Genomic DNA, 12,777 nt, shown 5'->3' on the forward strand with positions numbered 1-12,777 from the left:
ACTTATCATCCTGCTTCCTGTTCTCGGCACCACTTACGCCATGGATTGTCACCGCACCAACATTCCACCCTCCGGCCAACTTCAGCACCAAACCATTTACCCAGTCAGGCAACCATCACCCGCAGCCGGCAGGCGTTCTCTCACGCAGGCTGCGGCAAAGGAAACGGGAGGCTTACACTGGTTCCCTTGGAGCTGTAAGGAGGTTCGCGGCACGCTCTCGGCGTTACCTGTGGGCGGGAACAAGGTGGGCGTGTGCGGCGGCTGCGCCGTGGGGAAGGTGGGCGAGCTGGTCGGAGGGTGGCCGCCAGGGGGCGACGTGCCGCCGGAAGCCGTGGTACTGGAGCCACCGTCGGTCACGCCAACGCCGTCCTTGCACGAGCGCTCGTAGAACAGTATGCCGGGCCGAGAGTTTGTGCTGGCTGGACCTGCGAGCAGCGCCGAAAAGTCGTTACTTATTGCAAGTGGAGACTAGGCTCTCCACGGTAGCCGACATTTCTTTTTTTATTCGCATTAGCAATTTCTTTCTACCGTAACATGTCCGGTTGCCCGGTTGCTGATGCTCCAGTAGGCTGATAGGTATATTGGTAGCGTTGCGATTTCAATTTGTAAATTTTATTCTTTCTACGCAGGACCCCGTAGAACACTTCCTAAGCGTTTTTTCGGTGAAGGTCCTAAGGAAGAGGATGTTCTATAGCACTAGGATAGCTTTACTCACAGATTATCTTTACTAGTACCGTTGAACCTCGTTATAAGGAAGTTGAAGGGGTCCGGCGATTACTTCGTTATAGCCGCAGCTTCGTTATAGCCCGTGTTGACCTAGCTTCCATGGGGAATCGTCATTCCTTCGTTATATCCAATTTCATAATAAACCATTTCGTTATAACGAGGTTCGCCTGTACTTCCGTACCCCACAAGCTCACGGTAACAGCATGCTAAAGTTCCCTTACTTAGTTAACATTAAACTGGGTCACTCAGGCTGATGTGTTAAATGAGAAAACGAACTAATCTCAGTAACGAAGTGGCAGGGAGAAAGTAACAAATGAAATAGAGCAGCAACTGTTTCTACAACAGTGGTGAGTGAATAAAACGTAGCTCATCGGCCTACTGCCAGCAGTTGAAACTGTGCTAAACACACTGATCCCAAACGAAGACCGGTGGTTCACCGACCTGCGCTTACGCGGTCTTCCCCGCTGATGAAGCACTGTCCGTTGCTGGGGTAGTAGGCGAACGAGCGGCAGTTGAAGTTCGGGTACGTGGTGCAGAAGGACTCGCACGACTGCTCCGATATGATTCCCGTCATTTGAACGACGTCAGTATAGACTGGGTAAGCGTCCGCTGTCTTCTCATACGGGCAAGTCGGTGAAACTGTAAGGAAGGTGCAACTTGGTGTTATGAGCAACACGTCATAAATTTAGCGGAAGCGCCTGCTTGACCCACAGGCCTACAAAAAACTTTCGAAGCCTTGCAAAACATTGTATCTGGGACAATAACCGGTTGAATAAGATCGATCATTTCAATGCTAGAGGAATTTCGGCATAATATTGCAAAACGAGTGCCACTGCTGGCAGTAGCACTCTCCCCCTATGCAGGCAATCAAGTACCTTTGAAGCTAACTATGTCATCAGCAGAATACTTAAAGGCACTAAACATAAAGTGATGCTACTTCTATCTTCGCCTCTGCATTCGTGAGTGCAGAATGCTGCTCGTTACGTCTGTAGTTATTTCTTAGAGCAGTGGTGGTTCGTTCATTCTCCAGTTGTAAATGCCTTGCAAACTATTTAACCTAACCTGGGAGCATCCCACAATGGAGGGCTACGACGAGAAAAGCAAGAGCACAAAATGCAGCTGATCAAATGGTAGTCGCCAATATCCGAGCGTAACTTCAACAAATGTCCTCCGCTAATCTTATTACAACCTAAATTCACGCATTTTTCTATTTCGTTAGCTCGAGGGCCAACATCTCAACTTTCACGTTTTTCAAGGTAATAATCCGTAACGTCATCAAAGAATGCCCTCGTTAGCATGATGCTCCCTTTGCTGTGATGTCATTTCTGCTCTAGATTATGATTAGGAAGTCACTCACCTTCGAGGCACTGGTTCTCGAGGTAGTTGATCCTCGGGTTGGAGCTCTTGATCATGCCGTCGGGCTGCGTCCGGCGATCGTGGCGACTCAGTCGGCACTCAGCCGTGTCGTCGAAGTATACGGCAGAGCGGCAGTCAAAAGTCTGTTCATTGAGGCAGTACTCTTCGCAGTCCCGGCGGCTCTGGACGTGGGCGAACGACTTGTCGTACAGCGTGGGCACCAACTCCAGGCCCAGCACCCGCTCGAAAGCCCAAGCCTTACCCTGGCAGGCCGTGGCGAAGTTTCCTGTTGTCGAGGTGGTACATGAAAAAGGACACACTAATGCCAGAGTTCACATATGGTATGGAGTTTATATCGGACAGCGTCAAGGCTGCAAAAAAAAAACAAACAATCGCCATCGAGATTCGTTCGCCTACATGATGTACAGTGAGAATCACTACTGTCACATGGTGATCACATTAAGCAGTTCCAAAAGGCGACAAGGAGATTTGTGTCTTTCTTGAACATCGTTTATTAGGGAGAACATGTGCCCTGAAGTAAACTGAGTTCGACGGCAGCGGCGCGGAAGCTGCAAACACACTAGGCTGTCATCTAAGGCTAGAAGGCTGGTCGCTCTAGGCCGCACTAAATTGAAAGGCGACTACGAACTTTCTAGATGAGCATCCTAAAGCACTTTCGACACAGGGGAACATCAGAGGAACAGTTACATGCGGCTATAATTATTCCAGAGAAATTTCAGCCTCTGTAGCATGACAAGGAAAATTATAAGGACGCGCGCCACCGGTGATAAACAATGAACGTAACGAAAGTACAAAGCAAACAAACAAAGCTTTGCGTTCATATGAATCACTCAGGTTATCCTACCAGCAATAAAAGCTCTACCGCAGTTCAGTTCTCGAAAAAAGCCGAAAAAATACACCAGCATATCTGGCCCCTTGATTCCTCTGTCCTGCACTTTTAACTGAACTTCAACATGAACTCTGAACGCAGTTCTTCGCCAGCCAACCATACCTCTAAGGCAGATCTTCTCGAAGTAGTTCTCGCCGGCCCTGGGGCTGAGTTCCTGCGTCCTTCCCTGCGAGTTCCGGTCCAGCTTGTCGCAGCGCATGTTCTGGTAGTTGACGCTGAAGGCCGGGCAGTCGAGACCGGCCATCTGACAGAACTGGCGGCACTCGAGGGTGTTGCCCAGGGCGCCCGGACTGGACAGCGGGATGGCGGTGCGCGCCGCCGACCGCATCACGAAGCCCGTCATCTTTTCGTAGGTGAACACGCCCAACGTGCATTGCTCTGGGGTCACAGGTGAGGAAAGAGAGAGCATATATCTGTTCTCACCACTTTCTGAAAGCCGGGTACTCTTCATTCATTGTGCTCCCAGCATAAGCTTGACGTGTGATTGTATACCAAACATCTGCACACTTTAGATACTCATCGTGACTTTAAGGGCTTGCCGACAGTTTCATGATCACAAGCTGCACAGGCAATGGGCCCAATATTGCAAATGGATGGTTTCCCTCTGGTCCTTTGTAGGGCCGGCATTCGGCAATGCCTTTCCAATACTGGGCCGATTGCCTGTGCTGCTTGGCATGGGTAATGGCGGACACCAGCTTGTCATGGCACAAACAGCATTGAGAAGCGGAGATATATGAATACGGTGATCACAGGCGTACCGGTGATGCACTTCTTTTCCCCATAGGCAGCGTTGGTCATGGGCGGCAGTCCGCTGGGCCCGAGGCTGATGGTGTCGTCTCCGCTCAGGTAGCAGCGGTTCTCCATGTACGAGTAGGCCCGGCAGTTGAAGGTGGTCTCGCGGTCGCACTGCGTCTGGCAGTCGTCGACGGCCGTGGCGAACTGCAGAAGGTCCATGGACACCACGCCCACGCCTACCCGGGTCTCGTAGCGGCACGACGTCGGGGCTGCGAGCGGCGCATCCGTTGCCTTCTTCTCAAGTTCGCATAGCTTTGCATGCCAAGACTTTGGTCTGACAGCAACAGCTATATCAACAACGCCACGCAAGGCATATGTGTAGTTAGGTGCCCGTTTCTCACGTTTGCTAATTCAAACACACGCGTACACAATCAAACGCGCATGTTTCTTGAACAGCGAGGTACAGTCTTTGTCAAAAGTTTAGAGCCCAGGGGGTTTGCTTCTAAGCCTTGTAGAGGGACTCCTGAAGCATTCGTGGCGGCCTTACCCATTGGAGGAGGCAGAACCAGAAGTCATCTTACCTTCAGGAATATTTGGAGTGCTGGAGATGCATTACGAACCACACAGTGTGGCTCAGAAGCAAACCCCCTGGGCACCAAACTTTTGACAAAAGCTGTACCTAGGTTAAGTACCTAGGAAAGTATCTAGGTGAAGTATTGAGGAAGTACTTAAGTAAAATACCTAGGAAGTACCTAGGAGTGCCTAGGTGGTAAAACGTGGACTAACTACAGAAAAACATACTGTTATTGGCCACGAGGCAGTCAGGTAGTATTGGGAAAACACAGCTTTCAGGGGCAAACAGCAAGAATGTCCCCACAGACACTAGAATGTGCCTTAAATCAAATACCACTGGAAAAAGCCATGCGCTGCAACCCAGCCAGTCCTTGTTTCCAAGGAACCATGAGAAGAACAGTTTAATGGTAACACATAGAACGTGTAATTTGCCGCTGGTCCATAAGGTGAAAGTTTACTTAGAGGTCAATGTCTTTAAATTACTCAAAATCGCACCCTTGCAGTGTAGTATATACTTAACAAAACCATTCATTTTTTGCCCTTCGTTTTTCCCGCAAAATAAGTTTTAATTCATAAGCGGCAATGATATATAAATTGCACAAGTTTTTAAACCAGTTGATGTTCACTTCTTGCAACAAATGTCTGTTGCACAAGGCAGTGAGAAGCATCTATTGCTTATACTGAAGTCGCAAATCAGTGCACACATGCCACTATGCGATCGCATTCGTGATGCGCATATGCTTGCAGAAATGCTTCGCATGAGCTGGCACAGATTATGTATTTTTCTCTACCAGTATACGTGTGGACATCAGTGTTATCTATCGTGAGAACTGAGAGATGGTTGTGGGCCTAAGTCGGCCGCGATAGTTGGTCGGTTTTGTTCCCATTTATTGCGGAAAAATCCTCGCATATTGTCTTCCTCCTTGAGGTAAAAGAGCAGGAAGCAATAACATTTCACTTAAAGCAAAGAAAGAGAAGTAAACTGACTTATCATCTACTTTGGGAGGCATCCTGCTAAAGCTTACACAAGTTGCTCCAGCCGGATTTCAATTAACACATTCTTTTACCAGGGACAGGAAATGAAACAGCAGGCTACCCTCTAAAGAGCAAGTAGCCTTGTGACACCCCTGAGCATAGAACAACGTTTCGACCATGACGAAACACGACACCGCCCACACCACACAGAAACCAAGCCCCGCAATAGATTAAACATACCCGCCAGCGCAGCCATAGCGTTCACCACACGGACATACCGTCCTTCCATTTCCCGCGCGAATATTCATGCGTCCCACCGCTGCGGTGAGCTGTGGTCAAGCCTTCCCATCCCTGCGTCGGCATGCGACACTACGTGATGCCGTTCCGCGCATAACCTTCCGCGAGAATTGTCCTCTGCGCGAGCTGGAGATATGACTCTATGCCAGCACCCTCAAAGGAAGCCGGAAGCGAAAAGAAGGGCTCGGCGAGGGAGTGGAAGGAGAGGGTGAGGGAAGATGGAACGTACCCGGACGCACAACGATGCCGTCCTCCGCAGACGTGCCTATTCAGAGCCGGCGCTACAGGTCTCTGTGTTTGCGGCACCGTTACCCCGTTTTGTTTCTAGCTCAAACGAATGGCCTGCCGAAAATCCTTGAGCTCAAAGCCAGTGCCTCTCTCGGTCACGTTAGCGACCTCGCAATGGCTCCCACCCTTTCACGAGCCGGAATGTCCATGGCAGAGCGTGTCCCCTGCCCAGGCCGACGTTTACCCAGAGTTTCAGCGTAAATATGGGATCACCTGATTCGCAGGTTTTCATTCTTCAGCATTTCCACAACCCACATCTAGGAAGGAGCTGTGTAAAACCACTGATGTTATCCCCTTGGGACTTTTCTACACAAATTATGTTTGGTAAAAAAAGGATAAAGCAACTGCACTGAGTACTCAGTAGCGCCAACTGCTTGATGCTTAGAAGACAAGAAACAGTCAGTGAACTAGAACTCAAGCAATCTGCATGTCGCATGTACAGTATGACTTCACGCAGGGTCTTCATCATTCTGCATTCCAACTGAAAGCTACAGCTAACACACGTGCGCCGCACCATGTGGTCAACTACTCATTCGGACTAAACTGTGATGTGGCCGTAGCGCCACACTACCGTACTTCCTATACATTGTAATACCAACGCTCATCTTTCCTGCAGCCGCCGCGGCGGCTCAGTAGTTACGGCACTCGCCTCCTGACCCGAAAGAGGCGGGTTCGATCCCGGTCGCGGCGGCGGAATTTCAATGGAGGCGAAATTCGAGGCCCGTGTACTCTGCGATGTCAGTGCACGTTAAAGAACCCCAAGTAGTCGAAACTTTCGTAGTCCTTCACTACAGCGTCTCTCATAGCCTGAGTCGCTTTGTGACGTTGAACCCCATAAACCAAACCAAACCAATCATCTTTCGTGCCACAAGTTCCTCTCTTCACAGCACTAATAATCGCACTCGTTGTCTGTTAGGCTACGGACAAGTGTCCTTGGCCATCCGAGTACTTTCTTCAGAGCGTAGGCTTATCCACTCTCATGAGCCGTACTCATTTGGCCGATGTTGCTAGGCCTAACGGTTGCCTCCTCCGAGACAACACGTCCCCGGCAGTGGAAAGAAAGAGCTTACCGGTGGCGGAGCACTGGTTCTCAAGATAGTCCCTGGTGCTCCCGGGCACCTGTCGGAAGGCCTGCGGCTGCGAGCGCCGGTCTTCGCGGCTCATGCGGCAGGTCTTGGCCACTTCGTCGTAGTCTGCCGACCGGCACGGGAAGGCCTCCTCGAGCAGGCACATCTTTTCGCACTCCTCCTTGTCCTTCACGTTGGGCTCCTCGCGGTCCACGAATCCCTCCAGGTGGCCCTCCTTGACGCGCTCGAACGCCCACAGGCGGTCGCCGCACAGCGCGTCGAACGAGCTCTTCTGCACTGCGCCGCCAAGCGGTGAACACGTGCATAAGTGGTAGGGTTTGCGCCTCTTGGTCGCGATTCATAAAAAAATATACATAATGAAGCACGCCTAAACAGGGAATAACGAAAGTTGGATGACGGGCTGTGCGATGTCCTGTCATTGCCCTGTGTCGTTTGCGATTATTTGAAGCAAAAAAAAATATGCGGCGGGTACTATCACATCTCAATGAAAGAAATTAGGTTACTTAGAAATGGCTATAACAGTTAGCACTGTAGACTGCTTACAATCCTCCAAGCATTGCTAACAAAGGATGCCCTCCAAGCAAGGCTGCCTCCACGCACCGCCCCCCCCCCCACGTCCTTTGCACTAGACAGCTCAGAGCATGCTTTCGTATTTGAGTTAATAAGCTCCCAGATATCCGAAAAATAATCTTCATCTTCAAATGGGGACATTATTCGTCAGAATGGCTCCATTTGTTGTTTTTTCATGCCCTGAATGTGATATGGGCTTCCGTTTCGCTGATGACACCGACCGAGTTTCAACACACCGCTCCCAATGTCTGCACCGAAGTGTGACACTCAGGTTACCTGGTCTCATCTGGCGTCATAGGACACCCTTCACCTCGCATGTCCTGAAAGGATATCTCCCACACTCCCACAGTTGCATGCTCACTCGAGTTGCATTTAATAGCAATGACATAAATAAGTGCATGAATCTTACATCAGTAACTAAATAGACAGGATGCCAATTAAAAATGTTCAGAATGAGTTCCAAGGTCGGTATTTTTCGCACTGTAAACACGAGCACGACTATATGAGAGTAAAAAGGGAGTAACCTGCCCTCTAGTGCACTCCCTTTTATAAAAAAGAGTAAGGGAACAGCTTAGTCCCTTTTTATTCCTTTCTATTGAGAGTGCAGTTGCACACGGGTTTTGTAGGCAAGCAGAATTCGTGCACTCTAAACACGAATACGCCTATATGGGAGTAAAAGGGGAGTAAATTGTCTTCTAGTGAGCACCCTTTTATAAAAGGGTGTGCACTAGAGGCCAACTTTACTCCCTTTTTACACCTCTCTGTTTAGAGCGCAGTTGCACACGCGTTTTGTGGGTTGTTCAAGAGTTCTGTAGCTTTGTAGGTTGATCAAGAGTTCAACGAAACATCGTCTGGTCAAATGGTGGCATAATGAGAAAATATAGGGTCACTGACCCAGTAAAAGTTTAACGAAACATACTGACGTTTCGGAAGCCCTACGGCTTCCTTGTTCACAGTCCGAAACGTCAATACGTTGTCGGATGGCGTGCACAATGAAGGCAGGACAGGTACCTCCTCTGAAGCAGATCTTCTCGAAGTAGTTTGTGCTGGGCGTGGTGACGAGCAGGTCGCGGCGTCCGGCCGAGTTGAGGTTGAATGCCGCGCAGCGGAAGCCCACGTAGTTGAGAGAGAAGGACAGGCACTGGGCCTGCTGCTTGCACAGGTTGATGCAGTCCCGCGTCAGGGCCTGGTCCGGCTGCTGCAGCAGCGTCTGTCCGCTCACCGAGCCCGAGTAGGCGAGCCCGGTGGTCTTCTCGAAGCTCTCGATGCCGCCGAAGCAGTTCTGGCCTGCGCAGCAAACCCAATTAAAAAAAATTGTATTACGCTTACGCTTTCCTCATTATTGTTAATTTCTTGCAGTCATAGTTTTTTTAAAACTGAGGTGACCTTAATATTGCTACATTCCTGGGCATTCTCGTGGCGCCGTCTCCCGGCCGAACTGCTTTAACCGCTATTCTGGCTAGCTTTAGCCATGGTGGCGGGCAGTGTTTCTTCTTCGTCGTCGCTTCTTCGTGTTCCGCTCGGGAGTCCGCTGCTGCCTGGCGCTTCCCAGTAAAACGTGTCCTGGCTGTCCCGACTGTCTAGCCGTGGCAATATACTCTGAAGCCCCGACTAAAGTTCCCCTTTTCCAGCACTCAGATACCCTCGTCTGATCCGGCGTAAATTATATGGCGCACCTGTCTTTTACGGTTTTTTTTTTAAGAAACGCATCACTACTGCAGCCCAAGTGCCGTTGGAAGTCAAACATCATACCCTGTGTCCCCACGCATGTACCTTTTCCGAGCAAAGTGTATCAATAGGGGCGCTGTGAGCAGCTTTCCACAGTTATTCGTTCCTTATTGTTCCCAGCGACCAAATTGCCCCCTAGTTTCTCAATATTTAATAGAAGAAAATGTGTGTAATTTTCATTTCGAGATGTATCTGCACGTATGTACTGAACAAAACTAAATTAATTTTAATTAAATGTATTTAACCCAGTATACATCGTAAGACGTAGCTGTGCTCTAAAGGCCCAAATACCTGGACTACACACCATACACAATAGCCGTAAAGAAACGACTGTTGGGTCTGGAGCTGCAAACGTTTGGCATATCTTCACGTTAGCATACACACACATGACAAATATATTTTCACCAGAGCTGAAAAACCCCACTTTTGCTCAGGTCTGAAGAGAATATAGGCGCAAACTGAGGATGGAAACATGAGGTGATCTTGCTTTTCCCCAAGTTCGACAGTAGTGGCCAGCGGTGGCCACTGGCCGGTGACGAGGCGTGTTCAGTTTTCAGTATGGGAATTCTCGAAATCAAGCGCCAGTTGAAAAGATATGTCTTACTGGCGACAATGGAGGAAATCTATCGTTTGGGAAGTCTGCTCATTGCATACATTTCTCGAGTATCAGTTGGCTCTCTTATCGTCTTTGAGTGCGTTGACAGATGCAGACTGCATAATTCTGACCCCTATTGTTACTAAAACGCTCAAAATGTGAAAACTCCAGAAAACACCGTTTGCTAGAATTGACCAATTTTTTTCCGCAATAGATAAACTTATAAATCTGCATCTGTCAGTCAACAGATCTCAATTCTTCCCTTGAATGAAACAAACAGCGGCAAAGCTGGTTCGCTGCTTGCAAAAAAAGAAACCCACAAACACGTAGCACCACATATAGTCGTATGTATTCAGATAAAGGTGTATTCGTGCAAAAGCCAGTGATCATTACAAGCTTGCTTAAATGGGTCACACGCATACAGTTAGCGTAGTCAGTCGGAACAATGAGAGAATTTTGGTTTTAAACGCAGCACATTCAACATACGTGGCGACGTTATCGACCAAGGCTGACACAACCATTGTTCTTTGGAAAGGCGGTATAGGGTGGCTTCTCCATCTATGCTTGAAACAAAGTAACTGATAGCTCTATTCAGTGCATCACTGTTCTCGCGAAGCGAAAAATAAGGATACGAAGCCCTGATTAAAACTTTACTGTAGTACCATCTTTATTTATTAGGCACTTTTGCAGCGCAGTTATGAAAAAAAGCAACACGTCATTCATTCACTGGCCATCATGTACCCGGAAAGGTACAACATAGCACCGCTCATTATTTCAATACATTTTTTTTTTTTTTACTGTGAGCGACCACAGATTTCAGGGAAAACTCGCTGTTCATGACACACATGACCAGGTGGCGCACATGATTTAGGTAATCTTACTTTCTATAATCGATTTAGCAATACAACCAATACTTTACCGTTCTGCACACTATTAGTGAGACTGTGCGGTGAATTCCCTCTAAGACATGCATTATCCTTCGCCTATATCAAGCTGAACAAAGCTGAGACTGCAATCTTCCCGAGTTTATTTCGTGGAATGGCACACTTATCCTTCTCAGCTGCGGCGTTTTGAGCTCGTAGCGACGCTAGAAGTTATTGTGTATCGCAGCGAAAATAAAGCCCTGAATATCACCTAACCAAATAAGATGAGAGCATCGCGTGCCAATGTGTGGTGCGACACCATCGTCGCTTTACTAGGCAAACGACGTCGATGCATGAACTCTGCTATCATCCCCATCTCTGAAATAACCACGACAGCCTTCACTACCATTCATCATTGAACCCTTTCCCACAGACGCGGAGTGTTGCCCCCCCCCCCCCCCCCCCCCCCCCCCCCCATGATTGACGCTTCTTAGTGGTGTGTAAGTACGAAAGTACAATGTTTCTAGTTCTGCTGCCAAGGCTCTTTTTTTTTTTTATTCCAATACCGCAATTCGTCGCCATTTCTACCGTCATACCCTTTCTTTCTTACCACATTCCCCTCTCGAACACCCTTCCGCGACGACCAGATCCCTTCAACAACGAACACCAATAAACTGCACCGCTCCTTCTCTCCAAACTTCGCCGCCAGCCGCGTTTCCACTTGCACCAGAGCCGCGCAGCTTCGAACTTTCGAAGTCGATAAAGTTTCTACCTCGCCTTTATAGGCAGCGTTAGACCCTCCAACTTTCGCGCGTACCTGCGATACCTTGTTGCACTCCCTCGCACCCCTTTCATCCGCGTGGCTAACTACAAACCCGCCCCAAATTTCCACCCCTCCCAGCCGCAGCCCCTCATCCAAGCTTACTTCTCACTTCCCTTAGTTCCTTCCAGATCAGCGAGTTCGTGCGCTTCATTAAGCAATAAACCATTCAGCGCTGCACAGTTCTCCAGTTTTTAGTACTATCACGGAAGCGTCGAAAAGATGATGTTTCAGCCTCCAACGCAGGATCACCGTGGAGAAAGGGACGAGAGTATGCGCATGCGCACAGATAGCTTGTCAGTTGCAACGCCGTCTGCTCGGCTGTTCTGCTTGTGTGACGCAACCCCGCTGTTCGTCTGAGGCATAAAGTTTCTTACTTTTACCTTACTATTACTATTGGGGAAAGCTGGCGGCGCTGCACTTCAGCCACCATGGACACTCATAGCATCATGGGCCGGTGAGCTACTTGGTGCGAGACAGTTGACTTTTTTAGGAACACGGAGTGCCACTACTAAGATGTCTCATTTCAAAAACGCTGTTCGTGTGTACGCAGACGACTTTTGCGCGGACGCAGTGTGCAAAAGCCATAGTAGCGAAACCGAAACAGCACACGACGCCAATAAAAGGTTTTTTTTTTTTCCAGAAATGCCATTAAAAAACTTTCGAAACTGTTTAAGCGACATTTTTTGTAAAAACATATTTCATATTGTCACGTTTTAGTGACGGCAGTCCAGCGATCAGGAAGACACCAATCAGTCTTGGAAACGAAGCTCTTTATTTGGGCTGACTTGCGCCCGCAAAAGAACTGAATCACTCGGCGGCGGCGTAAGCAACAAACGTGCTCGTCGGTCGTCGAACTACGAATGTCCGCCGCTCGCGGCATCGCTCAATTTAAAGCCGGCAAGGAAACTTCCAGATAACAGGTCAAGATCATCTACGGTAATCTGGAAAAACCTAGATGCAGCCTTTCAAGGCTGCGAACAATCGAGATTAGTCTGGTCGCTTCTCGCGCCACGAACAAAAGTGATAACGACCCTTTCCTGCTGTCTTGAGCGTGAACGAACAAACACTGCAATGATACGTGGCATTACCCCCCTTCCAAAGAAGCATCGTCTCGATGCTTTAAAATGAAAATAAACACGGACAATGAAAACTTCCAGTCCTTTAGCGTTCATAATATGGCTTCAGGCGTACGACATGTACGACTTCCGGGCGTGTGCGGCGTCGCTGAGATGCTGTCGTGCCGTCGGGGA

General features: G+C 48.9%; 1 protein-coding gene across 1 annotated transcript in view; it reads right to left on the bottom strand.

Moving 5' to 3' along the window:
• The window catches only part of LOC149365980 (uncharacterized), a 77,511-nt gene that overhangs the window by 30,916 nt on the left and 33,818 nt on the right, over window positions 1-12,777 (bottom strand). Inside the window, exons 3-9 of the mRNA XM_089547447.1 lie at window positions 8,530-8,805; window positions 6,931-7,224; window positions 3,751-3,996; window positions 3,095-3,370; window positions 2,084-2,368; window positions 1,168-1,365; window positions 228-425 (exon numbers count right to left, since the gene is read on the bottom strand). Coding sequence (XP_089403573.1) covers window positions 228-425; window positions 1,168-1,365; window positions 2,084-2,368; window positions 3,095-3,370; window positions 3,751-3,996; window positions 6,931-7,224; window positions 8,530-8,805 — 1,773 coding nt within the window. The remainder of the gene's footprint in view (window positions 1-227; window positions 426-1,167; window positions 1,366-2,083; window positions 2,369-3,094; window positions 3,371-3,750; window positions 3,997-6,930; window positions 7,225-8,529; window positions 8,806-12,777) is intronic.

This window comes from Amblyomma mixtum, chromosome 1 (assembly GCF_055824585.1).
Source record: "Amblyomma mixtum isolate Tamu chromosome 1, ASM5582458v1, whole genome shotgun sequence".
Classification (NCBI taxonomy): domain Eukaryota; kingdom Metazoa; phylum Arthropoda; class Arachnida; order Ixodida; family Ixodidae; genus Amblyomma; species Amblyomma mixtum.